The sequence below is a fragment of the Rattus rattus genome, chromosome 12, assembly GCF_011064425.1.
Source record: "Rattus rattus isolate New Zealand chromosome 12, Rrattus_CSIRO_v1, whole genome shotgun sequence".
Taxonomy (NCBI): Eukaryota; Metazoa; Chordata; class Mammalia; order Rodentia; family Muridae; genus Rattus; species Rattus rattus.
This window is the reverse complement of record NC_046165.1, coordinates 26,559,223-26,578,699: the sequence shown is the minus strand read 5'-3', so window position 1 is coordinate 26,578,699 and position 19,477 is coordinate 26,559,223. Positions and strand designations below refer to the sequence as shown.

Genomic DNA, 19,477 nt, shown 5'->3' with positions numbered 1-19,477 from the left:
GGAGGCACCCAAGAATCAATATGGGATGACCTTAGCAGTGACTCACTCACTGCATTGGTGTTATTTTAAGGAAAATAATTGTAAATGACACCATAGAAATTCCAATTTAGAATGTTTTATACTTAGGTGGATACTTAACAAAGGAGGATTGCTTCCGTACATAAAAACAAATGTTGGTTATACAAGGAAATATCTCTAGAATTTATTGGAAATTCTTAACACTGGCCATATGGTTTGTTTTATTTCTCAGTGTTTTCTAGAATTGATGATATAGGAAAAGGAAAAGAGCTAGGGTTGTTTGTTTTAGTATATAATTATTCAAATAAAATATCTAATGCCTTCAACAAAAAAGTGAATGTTGGAAAATACAATTAAATTACATCCAATGGTACTATGTGACAGCTGACTATTTGAAACCTAAGTACATTTATCTCTTTATAAGAAGCATATGGACTTTGCAATTTAGATGCATACCTTATTGACTGTGTCCCATTTTAAACATGGTTTTGAGAGTGTGCATTGCTTCTAAGATTTTTATAAATTTTGGTGATAATATGCTAATCATTGTAATAAAATTCTTCTGCAATAATTAAATGAAAACAGTGAAATTTTCCTGGCATTTCAGTGACATTTTTACATGGTGTTAAGAGTTAATTTTTTTTAATCTCTTAAGGTGCCCTGTGGTATTTGCAGGGGAATTGTTTTCAATTATTTTGATTCTAGAAGTTTAATAAATTAGTCACTACAGAGTTCTATGGAGCTTTTAAAACATTTAATGTCCGTCAGTGTGCTATCTTCTTAAAAACTTACTGACATTTATGGCTAAATCACTGAACTTTGCCCAGGCATTATTTTCAGCACTATAAGTTTTAAAATTATAAATCAAATATCAAAGTATGTTATGATGCAGGAATATATTTGGAGTTGAAGGGGGAAATATAGCTTATTCTTATATATGATTAATTTGTACATGCTCTAAGCTTTTCTATTTTGTGTGAGATGGTTACATTCTTAGGTATATAAAGGAATTTTAAAAAGATATTTTTAGAGTTTATGATTCTTATTGCTAGTGTCATGATTGTAATTTCTAACATCTTTCTTAAATTCTTCTGTTAGACATAAATTTCTCTTTTGTGGTTTGTCTAGTCCACAGTGAGTGGATGGCCTCATACTTCAGACTATATAGGGAGTTTTACTAGAACTCAGTGCATTAACAATTGTAAGGTCATAGAGCTAGGTGAGTGTTGGGGGTAGATCTGCATGTGAATGGACAAGGGGCCTGCGTATAATCAGAGCACAATATGTAAAATCTTCAAAGAATTGCTAAAATGTATTTTAAAAGTTTTTTCTACTCTCCAGTCACTACCATGTGGCATATCTGAGATCCATGACTTTTTCAAACATGAAAATTTGAAAATTAGACAACCTTTTTGACTATGTAAAGAAAAGAAGATATCGTAGACTACCTTGCTTGGATGCTGACCATTTGACTGTATATTTAATATTAAATTTTGAAAATATTGGGACATTTGAGGAGATTCAAACATAGATGTGTACAACACCAGCAGTATTTAAAGCCTTGGGCAAAAAGTTTGTAAGGTCTACTAGAATGACAAGGATCATGTTAAGTCAAACTAAATAAAAAAACAAGACTCCACTATCATTACCCTAGATTTCTCTCCTATTTTTCATTTTAAAAGAGGAAAAGATTATTTATATTTGAATACAACATGGTTACATTTAACTATATTGACTCTAAGTAACTCCAAAGAACAGAATTTTATTTAATTATATAACTTTTGACTGACTCAGACTGGATGATGGCTAGACTCAGGACCTGTTCCTCATGAGATTGTGTTATATTCTGTAACTCAGTGTCATCTTTCCTTCCATTTTGATTATTATTCTAGATAATATAGCATGTAAACCAAAAATTCTTAGATGACTAAGAAAAGATTTTTTGGAGAAATATCTCTTTTCTGTCAAAATAAGTATGTGCCTTTGTGTGGTATTTTCACATCCACAAGTGGAGAAGGAGTTGAATTTCGCTTTAGACCTCAGCAGATAAGTTCAGTTACCCTTCCTGATGGTATGGTTTTTCAATGACACAAATAGTTGCTCACAAAATGAGGAAGGGAGCAAATATGCTATCCTTAAATTCTCTATCTCTCTTCACTTAGGTTTTTCTCTCAGATAAAATAGGAAGATGGCTTAGAGAAAAATAGTATGCATTTAAAATTTTTCTCCTTTATTACAACAGGTACAGCTATATCATGCTTAGTTTCTTTTCTCGGATATAAATAACTATGAAACTCAAAGAAGCCTTTTCAGACACATTTGAAAACACTCTTCTATTCACACTACCTTCTTAAGAAAAACATCTACCCTCTGATTTAAGATGATAATTTTTTGTATAATTTTTCTAGATTTATTCCAGTCTTTTTGCTAAAATATAAACTGTCTACAATTCTCAGGCTAACTGCAGGTATTGAAATCTATCCACGAAGTAGGCCTCTGAGAAAAGAAATAGAAATATTTTAGTGTACTTGTCAACTTGAAAAAGAACATATGACAACTACTAACCCAGCATGATCCCTAACTAAAGTCTGAACATTTATTCTTATACTCACAAATATTACCCCTCATCAAGGGAACTTCAGTCTGCAACAGATGGGAAATATTATAGAAAACCACAACCAACCAAATTGCAAAGTTGTTGAGCTCAGACCCAATGAGTACATCTTCAAAACAATTCTAGCACCTAAAGGCTCAGAGAACATTGAAGAAGAGGGGAACATAAGGAGTATATGAGTCTGGGAACATGGCGGTGTGCTATGAGACCTTGGCCTTAGTAATATCAGAAGCTAAATTCATAAAGTCTCTACAAATGTGAGCTAACCCAGGAGAACATGGATGGACATGTCAATGCTGGCAAGGAAAAGCCCCTGAGGTCTCAATCTTAAAGGATGTAGGCAACTGCGGACATTTATGAGCCACAGAGTTGGGCTTCTCTAGCATGAGGACATTAATTCATTCTCTATTATGAAATTGTTAGTACATAAAACATGTGTACTATAAAAGCGACTTGAGTTTGGCTGATTTAATTGTTGTCTTGCAGGCTTATTGATAAATAAGCTCACCCTTTCCAGTTCTTTTCTGAACTCTGGTTGGTTGGTTCAACTTAGCTGTTCTGGTTCTAACTCCTCTCCAAGCTGACGTTCAGTCTGGCTTCTCTCGACTTCTGAATGAATTGTTCTGCTTGGCCTCAAACTAACTCTGGCAATTGGTTTTATTCTTCTATATCGTCATTCCCTGGTGTCAGCTGCCTCTGCTGATCTGCACAGAACTGCATAAACTCATGAACAAACTCAACACTGCACTGCACTAACTTCACAGACTCCCAACTGATCGAATCGTTCTCCATGAACTGCTCTTTAAATAGCTTCTCTTTCCTGTGCTGTTCTCATAGAAGTTGGGCATATTCTAGCTCTGACTCATTCTGTCAACTATTGTTCTTTCTGTCATTTTGTCTGGCCCTCAACTAGACACTATATTCAAACATGGCTACTTCCTTCTACAAACTAACTTTACCTTTAAAGGTATGTACAAAGGGTGTTTCTTATTTCAGCCAGAGGGATTAAATGTGTATAGTGTGTCTGCATTCAATGGCATCTCACAAAGTGATATGTGTCTACGAATGTGATCCCTTGCCTGCGAAACCATGCCACTAGACCAAAATTCCTCTGCAGTATACAAGTAACACTCCACTTACAGAGCAGGATATAAACACATGCATATATATGCATATGCACATATATGCGTGTAACAACCTTTAACAAATGAAGACGCTATGATTTTGAAAGAGGGGTATGCAGGATTTTTGGAGGAAGAAAAGGAAGGGGTGTGATGTAATTAATTATATTATAATTTTAAAAAGTGTAACACTATGCAAATAGTAAATGATGTCCTGAGGCACATAGTTACTTTTACTTTTTAAATAATTTTATTTTTCTTGGATATTTTATGTATTTACATTTCAAATGTCCTCCCCTTTCCCCCCCCTCCCATACCCACTCCCCCTAGTTCTATGAGGATGCTACCATTCCCACTCACCCACTCCAACCTCCTTTTAAAAAATAATGTATTTGAGGCAAACAGAATGCATGGTACTCTTAAAAATTACATATACATACATACATATATATGTGTGTGTGTATGTATATATATATGTAAATTTATATTTTCCCTCAGTATCAGAAACTTCATTAAAAAGTATTATGCTTGTATCCTGAAAGTATGATGTCTTAGATATTTCACTTAAAATTAATCTATAAACTTTTATCAAGGAGTTTGTTACATAGGTAAAAATAGCAAATTGCTGGGTATATGAACAAATAGGGAGAAATCTCTTTTGCCTTACAAATGAATCATCATTAAAATATTGCTAAGAAAACCATTCGCAATGATTTTACGTCCATGTTAGGAGATTATGTCTTTAAAACCATCTCAAACTGTTCCACAGATATTAGCTGGTGTGTTCTATGTGATACCAGTCCTGTCAAAAGACAATTGAAAAGATATATCATTTCATATTTATTCAACACACTACACTGCACCAGCCCACTGTAGGTATTGATAACACTACCATATCTATACTGTGCTTGTGTGTTAGAACCCTTTCTTCTTCAGATTCAATGCTAAAATTCTCTGATCTTCCGATTTCAAAACATGCCAATGCCCTGTGCATATTTCAGTTGACTGAGGCCTTAACAAAACTGTTCACTTGGAGCATTAAAATGTGAGAGTCTGCTAAATAAATTATTCGGTATACTACCACTAGAATTACCTTGTTGCTTTGTACTGCCTGTGTTCTGCAGACACAACAGGACTGTGGCTTCCCTATACAGATGGACGTGTACTTTATTCTTATAATGATGTTTTAGGTACCATGAGTCAATTCATTTTTTTTAAATAAAGAAACCCTGAAGTTCAACGGAGTTAAATAATTTACTAGGTTTACATCTTCTGCCAGGATTTACATAGAAAGCACATAAGCTTCTACGGCTTTGGTATTTGCATCTGTGCTTGACTGTTTCCCCAGATGATCATTTCTGACTATGGTAAACAAAACACTATTTCATAAAATCAAGCTAAGGTCATAATATATTATTTGTTTCATTATAGGATTAAAAATAATTAAAATAATACTCATGGATAAAAATTAATATGTTAAAAGCTTTTAGACAATATGGCAATTATCTATTTACACTAAGTGGAGTTATTCACCCTCTAATTTCTTTACTAAGGAAGAATATCTATTACTTCTTATACAATTAGTAATGAATATAAGATAATATTAAACTACAAATTGTATATTATTTTGCATTCATGCTAAAACATAGAAGGAAATGATATATTGAAGAAAAGAAATGAACCTTCAAAAGACTTAATCAGTGATATATTCTCCTAAATTAAATAAAGGTAAAAAATATAACTAAAACATAGAGCAAAATGGCTTAATTTTTTGATCTCTTCAAATAGTAAACCATAAAATGCTTCAGAACAAATCTATAAAATATATTCTTTTTGAGTTTTCTAAACTATCCTGTCCCAGTCATCATATTTACCAATGGTATCAGGAAAAGCACTTCTTTCTTTCAGTTTTAAGCAGATTGTTATTATCCATTACCTTTACATGGCAAGATACTAAGATTTGCAATCAGGGCAAAGAAGCATCCCAACACTGCCAAACTTAGAAAAGAAGAAAGTCACAAAGATGTCACAATGTCCACCGGTTTTGGACACTTAGCACACACTTGTGATTAGAAGAGAAATTCCCTCAAGGCTGTAAACTCTCAAACTATTATAGTGTTACAGTGTTGGTGTTGAAAATGATGGACTAGTTAGTTCTCAAGTAACTTGGCAACACATGTCAAACAGGAGATTACCTTTCCAAAGTTTACATATTGATAGGAAAATTCAGTATTAATAGAATCTTAGTCATTACCACTTCGAAAAGCGATTACAGGGCATTACAATTCTGTGTTACTTTACTTAAACTAAAAGAAAAAAACATTTGTTCCTAAAGTTTAATCACCTCTTAGGTAGAGCTATATGTAATTACTTTAAAAAGCATCTCCATATACAATATATTGAATATAATTAATTCAATGAACTATCAAGGCTATAAAGATTAAATAAGAAGGAGGAAATATCATTAAAACCTCTGCTATGGTTTAAAAGTTAACTAAACAGAGTGATCTAGCGAACAATCCTAATTAAAATGCCCGATACAAACAAAGCTTAGGCAAAAAAAAAAGCACTAAAAACAATTGAACACTTATTTTATTAATCTAATGAATCATGTATCATATCATTACAACTTTGTATATATCATTAATTTCATTCCTTTCACTTAAGCCTTTTATTGGGATTACTTCAGTTATTAGTTGGTCTAATGTATTGGTTACCTCTAAATCTCGCTCTACAATCTCTTCTTATCTTGTTGCATAAACCCTTTTCGTGTTATTCAAATTGCTTCATTTATTATGATAGCTTCCCCATGTAAATTGTGCTGACTGCTCGCCCTTGCACAGTCCTCATTAGACTAATGAAAACCTTCAAACGAAAAAACTAAACAACCTGCCAAATAAAGGTCTGAGGTTATTATGAAAATTACAACTCTGGGAGCTAGAAGAAGCTCTGTTCATTAATTCATGCTCAGCAAATTGCTAACTAATTTAGTTGCACTCCTCTGCATTAATGGATTATTTTATAAAAATGTTTTCCACAGCCCAAGACCTTTGGTGCATGCTTTTGAGAGGCTTGAATTCTAATCAACCTTAACAGTAAATTAGGAATGTAATATCTAAATAATAATTGGGATGGCATATGGAAGAAAATAGTGTTTAAAATCCCATGAAAGGTGCTTTTGGTTTTCAGCTTCATCTGTCAATTTCACAGTAGTTAAAACAATTGTACTTGTTTAATATTCTGAAACTGTAGCATAAGATACCAGCCATGTCAGTAACGTACAGTTTTAAAACAAGATTTAAAATATGGCTTCTGCTGGAACAAAACTAATTATGACATACAGAAGTTATCACATAAATCTCTACAATCAGATTGTCAAAGGGAAAGATTGATCGGCGATGTTCAACAAAAAGTCAAAAGAAAATGCTGTGCCTAATTCTCCAGAATAGGTGAGCAATTATCTCTCTTAAGCTGTTAAAAAATATGATCACATTTTTATGTATTTAGCCATAATAGCCACTACTTCTTATTAACTTTTGATTTAAGGTGTCACATGCATTCATTGCAATATCTTTGAAATTTGGGTAAGTTTTGCTATCAGTGTACATACCTTGAAAACAAGGCTAGATGAATGGGGTAAATCATTTCATCAATCTAATGGAGAAGTGCAAAGTGCTCCCAGCACAGAAGACAACAGGGCCATTACTCTGCTTCTTAACCCTGAATAAAGCCCTTGCAGGGAGATCACTCCATCAACTACCTAGTGAATGCAAGCTGAGGCTCTATGTGCTGGTACAGGGCATGTGTGTGCATGTGTGACCAGAAATTTCAATGCAAGATGACTCTGCATATTAGGCAAGATTGAAAAGATGCTTTCACGTGACAGACCTCCTTTTCATTTAAAAAAGTGTTCCAGAGGTTTTTAAACTGACAGAAAGAGAAGGGAATCCCTTTAAGGGAATTCCCGTTATGTGTGAATTTGCTGTGGCGGCCCATTCTTGTAACATGAGTACATTGGAGACTGGGAATGGGGTTCGAATCCAGCCTGAGCTACTTCCCTCATTTCATACTATCCTGAGCTACAGAGTGAGACTGTGTCTTCAAGTAATTGGAAGAAACACATTTAACTGCATTTAATGCAAATCACTCACGTGTAATCATCTTTAATTTGTCTTTAGAGAAGTCAATATTAAATCAAATACTCATGTAACAATTTTGTAATTTTTACCTCATCAGACCTTAAGACATCACATTGAAATGTACGGCCTGATAGGTTTCTATCATTTTTCTATAAAAGTTGCAATAGCACAGAGTTGCTTGCTCTCTTTGGAAACTCAGCACTTGTGTCATGTTACTATATTAGGTTAACACCAACTAGGCCAGCTTTTGGAATTGCTGAACTCATAATGACCATTTTTGCATGTTTCTAATGAATTTAATCAGGGAATAACAGAAAATGTTTTGTAGTTAGTTGAGAGAAAGCCGATCTGCCCATTTGCTAAATTAAAATGTACAAAATAAAAAGTTAGAGCTCTACTAAACAAGGTTAATTTAATTAATTCCATGTTTCCAAAATGAAATTGCAGTGTGAAGTGATTCTCAAGTTGATGTATTAAAAAGGTACACAGCTTCTGTAAATCACATAAGACCATGCAATGCTTCATCCAGAAATGGAAAAGTAGAAGAAATCTATATTTAAGCAACACCTCTACAGTTTGTTTACTAGAATATAATAAGTAATTAATTCATTAAGTTAAACAACATGTTCAAAAATATTTAACGAGGCGTAAGAATGATGCATAAATCACAAATGAAGCTGACTTGCATTTGGAACTCTCATGTTACTAAATCAGTAGCTGCTCTCAGTTTCTGCCTCACTGAGGTCTTCACAATAATAATCATAGTAATAATAATAGTGATAATAAACAATTTGTAAGCTATTAAATATATGAAAATAAATTCCTGGAATATGCAAAAATACTTCACTACAAAAATGATACATGTGACAGGTTCAAAGGCAGCAATCCTATCCAACATGTGGGTCTCCTTTAACTGTCAATATATTCAGACATATATAAATATAGTTTATTATTCATATATATATATATCAAAATGTTCTCATCAGTTACTTTCATAAGCATTGAGACACAAGTGTAATTAAAGTTGTAATCATATTCTTCTAACTTTTTAAAATTTTTTATTTATTTTACATCTCAACTGCTGTCTCCCCTTCCCCACCTCTCTTTCCAACCATTCCTCCTCTATTTCTCTTAAGAAAAGGGCCAGACTTGATGCATACCAACCAACCCTGGGACATTAAGTTTCAGTAACACTGGACACCTGCTCTTCTATTAAAGCTAGACAAGGCAATGCAGTAGAGTGATAGCATCCCAAAGGCGAGCAACAGAGCCCAGAGACAGCTGCTATTTGCATTGTTAGGAGTCTCTCAAGAAGATGAAACTACACAATTGTATCATATGTGTAAAGGTCCCTAGGTCAGTCCCGTGCAGGCTTCCTGGTTGTCAGTTCAATGTCTGTGAACCTGGTCTCAGGTTTCTTCCAACCACTTTTTGATTGGATATAAAGCACTTTATGAGGTGAAACCCATGCCTAGTGCTCTTTACTGACGCAAACCTCTTGTCTGGCTTGGACAATGGTTGTTTGTTACTTTTTCTCATAGTCTCTATCCTACCCTTTCATCTCCAACCATTTAACCCTTCCTGTTCCATTATTCCCATTTTACCTTTTATACTTCCTGCCTTCCTTCCCCCTTTTCTTGAAATCTTATCCACATTCCCCCTTACTAGTTTCCAGTCCTCTCTGACTACCCCAATTTCAGCACACACATACCTTAACACTAAAGCTAATATTCAAATGTAATACAGAATTGTATCATTGTCCTTCTGCCTATGGATCATCTCATTCTGAATGATTATACAGTTTTATATATTTACTTAGAAACTTCATAATAGGTAATATTCCATTATGTATATGAACTAAACCTTCATTGTCCATTTAGACACCTAAATTGTTTCTATTTTCTAGGTAGAGTAAATATGGTCATGGACTTGTGTAGTAATGGCATGTACATTATGGGAGCAATCAACTACACTTGCTTTTTTTCCAATTGAACATAAAACCTGTAACCCAAAATGGAGCCCATGCCTGGTACAATTAACTGCCTCCTAAACCATTGTCTAGCTATGTAATATGCCTTTGCAAAGAATCCAATAGTATTATTCTGCTGAATGGATATAGTACTAAAATGTCCCCTACATACTTATCTTTAATCCCATAAATTAGTATATCAGTCAACTTTCAATAGAGAAACTCTTATTGCTAAACATGGAGGTTAATACAGAGACTCACAGCCAGTCAACATGCTGAGGATTAGAGATTATAAAGTTTTCCACTCTAAATGGAATCTTTGTATCACAACCTCTTCCACCAAGGCTCAGAATTCATCAATAAAGAGGAAATGTAGAAGTTATAAGAGCTAGAGGTAGTGAACATTTACAAAGAAACAGCATGTTTTGGACATGACCATACAGTTACACAAATGGACTTACTGCGACTTCCAATGCATGGTCAAGATATGCAGAATATGAAGATAGACAAAAAGATCGAAAAGGACTCAGGAAGTTTTCAACCTTAGGAATATGCGCCTCTAGAGGCTACCCATGCTCCCATTGGTGGAGCCATTTTAGGTCATTATATAAAAGAATAAATTACTGAAGAAAGGAAATTCAAATATGGCTTCGTTTTAATGTCTGTTGGTGCATTTCACATCTTGTCCTCCAATTCTTTTATACAAGAACAGAAATTTCTGGGAATCTTAAACAGTTCTGGACAGTTTCCCACAAATACAATGTTCTACAACCTGATAAAAGTCTTCTTAACAGCCACCCTCAAATTTGTCCTGCTTCTAAAATGCTGGTTCCCTGCAAAAGATACTAGTGAGGGAATGTATTCTATTTCTCAGAAGCAAAGTAATCCACATTATGTTGATGAATGCAGATTTGAAAAAAAACAAAAAAACAAGTAAATATTTTAATTAGGGAGGGATAGGAAGACAGGAGAGAAGTGAGAAGAGGTAGAAAAGGAGGGAGAGAAAAAAGGAGCAGAGAGGAGAGGAGGACAAGCAGAAATGAGCCTAGTTGGTTTATTTTACACTTTTTGGTTCTATTGCATATTTACTAATTAGTTACATCATATTAGAATGATCTAAGGACTAAAATCACTAATATAAAATGCAAGTGTGTGGTTAGATAGGCACAGCCATGTCAAGAACCCCAAAGCTTCCATGCTGTCATAGCTGGGAAGTCTTTCCCTAGAGTAGCACTGAGGGATGGCAAAAGCCTTTTACCATTGTCTGGATGTCAATAGTCTCTATAGAAAAAGTGCCCACATAGCTTATCCCCACAGATGTTCACATCCTGCAGACTGCTTCCATACAAAGCATGCTCCGAAGAGTGGTGGCTAGGCCTGCACCCTTGTCCAGCATTATATACTAACCCAATTTCTGTTTATCTGCAATGACCCTGCCTTCCCGCTCAGCTTCTACAATAATGTTGCCTCTCTCTTCTTCTCTATATAAAATATATGCTGAGCTTCTGTGATGCTGCAGCTCCTTCCTCTGAGAGGCCAGACCAACCTAGCCCAGTTTTCTGTGTCTGTGTATCTGTCATGTATTTAACCCCAACATCACTCCTAGTTAAGATCCTTAGACCCAAGTCATGAAAGCAGTGAGAGCCATGTGTCCTTGTCCTACTTAATGCCAATTGGTTCATTTCTACTCAAAGAAAAGAGAGCCGTGGTATTTCTAAAGCCAGAAAAGCACCAGGGAACTTGTGATATTTATATACGTTAGATGATGCGCTTCTATTTATATATATATAATATATATATATATGACTGTAACTACAACTAAGGTCAAAGATCATGAATTTAAAAGAGAGTAACAGAAGATAAGGGAGAGTATATGGGAGGGTTTGGAGAGAAAGGAAATAGGGGAATAATGCAATTATATTATGGCCTTAAAATTAAAGACATATTTTGGTTATGAGCCTAACCTTTAACAGCAGAGTCAACTGGTGGGGTGTGGGGGAGGTAGGGGTGGTGACATCTGCCGCAGATGGGGTGGGGGGAGTTATGGTATGTGGAACAGTCAAAGGGTGAACAGGGAGGGGGATAAAATCTGGATGTAAAAAATGATTGAGTAAAATTAAAAAAAATAATTAAAGAAATAATTTTGAAAAAGACACTGTAACCGATTTTTAACTTTTCCTTTTTCAGCATCAGAGCTTCATTCAATATGTAGCTTTTACACACTCTTGACTTTAATAAAACCTTATAATCTTAATAAACATTTCTCATTATGCCAGGGACTTCCACATGAAGTTTAAATGTATGTACTTCACAACATAAAACAATGTTCTTGTTTCATATTTTAAATGTGGTTTAATTAAACCTTCTGAAGGCTTAAGACTCCAATGGAATCTTCTTCATGCAGAAAAAAAGTAATGAGAAAGAACACCTACTCAGCTGTTTGTTTTCTGAACTCTGAGTTTATAAAGCTTCAAACAAACTGATAGTAACTTGGTGTTTTTTGTACCACGGATTATAGACAACAGGTTTATCATACTAAGGAAGACACACATGTTCAACGTTACTGATGATTAAGACTTCACATTACAATCATTGAGGCACAAAATGAAATTTTCTATCTATGCAAAATATCAATGTTTTCATAAGAATTATTGCCTTTTGAATGATTTAGTTGTTAGAAAGCAAATTGCACATAAAAAGTTCAAGCTGAAAATGACATGAATATATAATTAATTTTTCTACAGATTTCTCTAAATAAAGTTACGTGCTCAATACAGATATGAGTAGTAAGAAAGTTGCAGGGCTATTGTGAGAGATATGATAAATGGAGTCATGAAAAAAAATTTTTTAATTTAGCAGACTCTATCAATCTAGAAAGCCCATGAATATTTACAATTAATTCAGTATGCTGGAAGTAGATGAAAGAGATAGAGTTCATCCAAGAGAAAGAGCAACATAAAACAAGGCACTATAATTATAACAACATCTATTAAAATTTCCATGATTTGAAATCAATGGTAGTTGCATATACCCAGTCAGAATGCTAAACATTTAATTTTGTAGATAAAATTATTAAGATACACTTGGGATTTGCTTAGAGTCTTTGTTCTGAGAGAGAATCCATTTAGAAAACCTTGGTGCAGTAGTAACTTTAGTAAAATAGTAAGAATACATATATATATTCTTAATATATATATATATATATATATATATAGAGAGAGAGAGAGAGAGAGAGAGAGAGAGAGAGAGAGAATGTTGTATGTAAGCCACCAAACTAGATAAGATGGATGAAGCAAAGAAGTGCAGGCCAACAGGAACCGGATGTAGATCGCTCCGGAGAGACACACCCAGAATACAGTAAATACATAGGCGAATGCCAGCAGCAAACCACTGAACTGAGAACAGGACCCCCGTTGAAGGAATCAGAGAAAGGACTGGAAGAGCTTGAAGGGGCTCGAGACCCCATATGTACAACAATGCCAACCAACCAGAGCTTCCAGGGACTAAGCCACTACCTAAAGACTATACATGGACTGACCATGGGCTCCAACCTCATAGGTAGCAATAAATAGCCTAGTAAGGGCACTAGTGGAAGGGGAAGCCCTTGTTCTGCCAAGACTGAACCCTCAGTGAACGTGATTGTTGTGGGGAGGGTGGTAATGGGAGGAGGATGGGGAGGTGAAGCCCATATCGAAGGGGAAGGGGAGGGGTTAGGGGGATGTTGGCCTGGAAACCGGGAAGGGGAATAACATTCGAAATGTAAATAAGAAATACTCAAGTTAATAAAGATTAAAAAAAGTTGTATGTATAATCATACCACTAAAGAAAATATGTTATTGACTTTTACATTAGTATTTAAAGAATGTAATAACCATCTTTGGCTTCACTCTTTTTTCTTTTTTTTTTTCTTTTCTGTTTCTTATTATTCTCTAGCAATTCAAGTAAACAGTATAAGTACAAGGACAACTTGGTTTACTTTTAATCACTGTAAAAGTTCCGATGACTCAGTGCTTATTCATTAAAAGAGAAAGTGCATCAATAAATAACTTCCAGGGGAGAAGACAAGTGTTCTAGTAATTCGTGGACGTAGGGATGTACAAGAAACATAACATGTCATTTAAAAGAATATCCCATAATAAGAACGTCATAATTACAACAACGAATCAGTAGTCTAGATAAACTCGTAATTCATGGCTCTTCCAGGTCAACTCAGCCTGAAACGTAAGGCTGTAATGTTCCCTGTGACGTATTTACTGGGATTCACTGCTGCAGCCGCTGGCTGTCTATACTGTCCCTTCACTGCTAACTCTAGATTTTATATTTTAATCCGCAGTGTTTGACGCCAATATCGTTGGAAATAATTCAGCTCTAGTATAGTATAGCTCTAGATATCCATTGTCTATTACCAGTCAACTTCCCACATCTGTTTCTGTTTAATTCATTTTATCTATGTATTATGTGTCTCTTGTGTGTGTATGCCAAGGAACGTATTTGCAGATCAGAGGACAATTTTCTAGGAGCGGGACTCTCCTACCATAATGTGGGTTTCCCAGATCCAATCAGAACCTCCATTGTTAAAGGAGTGCCCATTGATTGGGTCATAGCTACAGACTCCTCGGAGCTTTCTACATTGAACCAGCTGAGCAGTATCAATGGTAAATTGGGAAAATAACCACTTATTTTAGTACGAAATTTACTCATTTGCTGAATCTTTGGAAAAAATTTACTTTTTTATTCATCTAATTAATTTTTACATCAAAATGTTACCGAAGAACTTAACTTTACAAATTCTTTCCCTAATATCAACTCTCATGATTCTATGGTAAAATAATCTTTTATTACATGGGAGTGAATCAGAATATATGACATAAATGTTCTCCAGTATTGAAGAAGGACTCGGAGAAAACTGGAATTAGAAATGTGAAGGGTCTGGGACTCCATGTATAGACCACTAAAGTTATGAGCATAAGAGCAAGCGTGTATACACGCAGTGATAATACACCATAAATCTTCAGGTGGCTATTTCTCAAATGTATCTCCTTTTTTTCTCATGGACATTACAAAGAATTGAGAGTCTTATTTGTAAATATTTGTAAATTTGTAATTTGTAAATACTTATCTTCTTTATTCCTAAGGCAGTTAGTAAGGGTGTAATACATTCAAAAAAGTATTTCCTAATCATTTTTATTGTCCTCCAGGCTTGCTTAATTACTTCTTTTAAAACATTTTTTATTGAACTACTTAAAATCTAAATTTCAATAGCCTTTGTAAACTTTACAAAGGAGTGATTTCCTTCTTCCTATGATGGGGACGATTTAGCCAAGTATCTTGGTCATGCTACACAAGTACTATATGTCACCAACTTTAAAGTATCCATTCTTAGGTGAAACAACGTGGCTTGACTTATGTCAAAATAGCCAGTCAGGTAATTTACATGTGTAAATTTTGAACTGTTTATTTAATATTAAAAAAATCCTGGCCAGCATGAATTTGAAAAAGTTCAAGTTGGTATGGAAGAGTATGGGAGGAGGAAAGGGAAAGGAAAAATGACATGATATCAAAAATCCGAAAAATTAAAGAAAAAGAAAGGAAGTTGAAAACAAGTGAGTAGGCTTCTATAATGCAGTGCCTATTACTTGAAAATATGTGCTTACATTTTTAGCATAAGTATTTAATATAGATAGCAAAATAATGTTTCCATTTTCTAATGAAATTTCTTCTCAGACTAGAAAATTCAACAGTTTCATTCTTAGCAACTTGGTTGGAAAAATGGCTTAGAACTATAAAGCAGTACATCAGTGGGAAATCTGCATCTTTGTTACTGCTGAGAAGTGTGTGTGTGTGTGTGTGTGTGTGTGTGTGTGTGTGTGTGTGTGTGTGTGCTCATATGTAAGTACGTATATATGCATGTATGTGAGTATGTGTGCACATGGCGCATTCGTGTGGAAGCCAGAAGTTGAGCACAGGTGGTTTTTTGTTTGTTTGTCTTTTCTCTCTCAGGAATCATCAGCCTTCATTTTGAGACCGTACCTATCATTGGGAAAAGGAACCCATCAAAAAGGTGAGGCTGGGTTACCAGAAGTCATTGATAAACCTCAAGTCCCTTTCTCGTCAGTATTTAGATCCCAAGCATATAACTACCACTTTCTCAACCCCTTTTTTGCTTATGTTCTGGTGATGGAACTCACACCCTAATGTTTCTAAGAAAAGTCCTTCAAGGACTGAGCTATCTACCTTTTGAAATGACTGTAAAGACTCACTTGAAAATCCTGAAAGACTTAGATATCATCTATCTTTAAAGCAAAAAAGAATTTCTATAATCTGTTTTAAATCCTTTCATGCTAAGCAAAATAAAACGCCGTTGGGTACATTAAGAAACATAAAAAATAAATTTAATAAATAAAAATAAATTATTTGGGACATATAATCCTCTTTCAAATATGTTGTGAAAATTAAATTGTCACTTACCTTTATGTAAAAGGAAATTAGCAGGTTTTGTTGAATTGGCCTAATAGCTTATTAACAGTATGCATTTAAATTAATTATCTTATTTTACTAATGCGGAAATGGATGTCATGATTCACTTCCAGAACAAAAGAAAGGGCACAGAATCAAAAATTACCTTTTTCAATGTGGATCCGTTTTGACTCATGTCCCATATCATGACCAGCCAAATCCCCCTCCTTTGGCCCAGGAAGCACATTTGGGGATAAACCCATCAGCATCTGGTTCATGGACAGCCCGTTCTGATGGACAGCTGTTAATCCCGAAACAAAGAGCAAACACGACAACATCAGAAAGGCTGGTTACCATATAACCCGCTGAACTGTTTTTAGGATCAAAGTAAATAATCACGTAATACCCAAGCTTAACATTACAGTCCATTAATAAAATTATTGGGACATTGATAACCAATGGCAATCTTTAAAGATAAGCAGACAACACCAGAAATAACACCATTTTATTTATTGTCACATAAAATAAACCCTTTCCCATGGTTAGAATTTGTGGCCTATCTATGTTAGTGCAACCACTACCAATAAAATATTCAATATTTATACTAGTATATCAAGTTCTTTCTTTGGTAAATAAATTTTCCCAACTTGGATAACTTATCTTCTAAAAGACTAAGCTCTTTAACAGTATATGGCTCATATAAGTGATTTATTTTTTTACCTACATGCTGAAATCAGTATAGTTTTCTGCAATCAAAAAATTAACATTATCTTTACAGTATTCTTATTGTGTTCTATACCATAGAACATGGCATGAATGAGAATCATTCCCTCTTTAAAATATTTGTTGAATAATTCATTAAATGCAAGAGGTATTTATAATATGTAAATTAATACTATACTAATGCTAACATGATATTGTTTCTGTGATCTTACAGGTTAAATCTCCTATATGCAGAAGGTAAAACGAGTTCTTTTTGGAACTGGCATGACAGATGTCTGTGAAGCATCTGATGTAAGTTCTAGAAAACGAACTCTGGTCCTCTGAAAGAACATCATTCTTTACTGTTAAGCCACCTCATCAGACTCAAGATTAAATATATTAATTTTGATGTAAAATATTTGAAGACTTACTTTACGTTTTTAGCTATGCTAGGACAATATACATTCCTTTTATTTCAGACCAAAATCCTAAGATTAAAATTCTTTAATTCAATGAATATCTAAATGACAAAGTATGGGACTATTCAAATTTACTGTGCTTAATTTGAATTCTGTTATATGTCCTGGTAAATGTCTTTATTAAATAAGGGAGACTATTAAAACTTATGAACTGCAAAATAGCAGAGTTTCCCATTGAAGAATTGCACTTGGATACACCAGAAAATATGTACGTAGGTGTTAGAGAGTTGGGAATCGGTTGTGTACTTGAGAAACTCATCTAGAAGATTACTTACATTTTCTTGTTTCATAGCTCATATCAGAGAGAGGATGTTAGATCAGAACCTGTTAATGTCGCGTCATACTTCATGGTATTCCAAACAGGGACACATAATTCTGAGGAATGGCTACTGCTAGGGAGCTGCGGTACATGATACATTTGAGATCCATTGAGAATGAGGGCATTTTGATTAGAAAGCCCAGCTGCACCAAATAAAGTTTCAGAGGGTGACAAGCAGAAGGATAAGACCTACGGATTCTGTCGGAAGAACTCTCGGTCCGCGCTGGGGAGCTAGACACGCTGCTGCTGCGATGTGATGATGGGTGGCTGCCAGGCCTTCGGCCCTCCTCCAGAGATGGAGCAGGCGAGGGACTGTCGGGAACACGCTCCTGCATGGCACAGAATGAAAAGAGAGAAGAAGGGGTCAATACGTTGGATCTTAATTTCAAGAATGTTATTTTTTCTCTAATACAATTAGAAATATGAAGAGGGCTACACCCCCAAAACTCATGGTTTTTCACCTGTACTTAATACTAAAAGATATATTTAATCGCGACCACAAATCTCAAACCCTTGCGTCCATTGTTATCTAACTTAGTGATATCATACACCCTAGAAAAGTCAAGATGGAAAAATTATTATTTTACTGGTAAACCTCAATACAGACACGGCAAACAGTACTAATGCATTCTTTGGAGAAAATGTTAGGCCATAGAAGACAATTCAACATATGCCAGTAAGAAACAAGCACCTAACAACAAAGTGCTGATAGAACTAAGCAAAACTGAGCTCTGGAAAATTATTTTGAGGGCATCTTTGCATTTGTTTTTCTACCTCAGCAGACATCAGCAATCCATGACCACATGCCTTATGGATGTAACTGAGCGAATTATTATCAGAAGGTTGTTAACTGTGTGACACCACACTAGACACATGGTGGTCACGATTAATGCTTGGTGGCAACGAAATATTTAATATTAAAACTGTTTTCTATGAATGAAATGACTCTCAGAAGATAGGCCCTCTTTCCCATTCCCATTCGTGAAATACTTATCAACTGATTTTCAGACAATCTTGCTATAATGTTTCTCTTTAAATTCTATGAAGACATTTGTCTACCACTCTAAACCCCTCACTCTGAAGAAGCATTGCAGCTGTGCCATTTAGAGCTATGCTATATATATATATATATATATGTATATTATATGTATATGTATATATTATGTATAATATATATAGTGTAAATGGAATGCTAGATTAATAAATAAAATGACTAATAATTAAAACTTAATACTTTAAGAACCAAAATATTTTCATCTTTATATATCAACAAACAGGCACTAATGAGCTCTGCCTATAATATATGTATATACGTATATATATTTGAATATAGAAAAAACCTTTAATACTAAAAAAAAAAAAAGAAGAAGAAAAACTGGTACATACGAGACAAAGATGGCTGCATGGTTAAGGACAAGTGGGGCTCTTATAAAGGACCTAGGTTTGGTTCCCAGCACAGACATAACTCACAACCACCTTAAATTTCATCTTAGAAATGCCTTCTTGAGTTCCGTTTCCAAATCTTTTAGTTGAGAAAGTAAGGCACCTGAAACCAAGACCTAGGGAAATACATGTCGAAGGGTGAAACCCTTCCTCCTAGAAATATGAGGTTATATGGAATGAGGTTAATGGTTGTCCGTGAGTACTAGTTTGTCGACAG

General features: G+C 34.7%; 1 protein-coding gene across 1 annotated transcript in view; it reads right to left on the bottom strand.

Moving 5' to 3' along the window:
- Nucleotides 1-19,477, bottom strand: part of Dach1 (dachshund family transcription factor 1) — a 365,099-nt gene that overhangs the window by 56,751 nt on the left and 288,871 nt on the right. The window contains exons 9-10 of the mRNA XM_032918184.1: nucleotides 18,011-18,146; nucleotides 16,484-16,618 (exon numbers count right to left, since the gene is read on the bottom strand). Of these exons, the coding sequence (XP_032774075.1) occupies nucleotides 16,484-16,618; nucleotides 18,011-18,146 (271 nt within the window). The remainder of the gene's footprint in view (nucleotides 1-16,483; nucleotides 16,619-18,010; nucleotides 18,147-19,477) is intronic.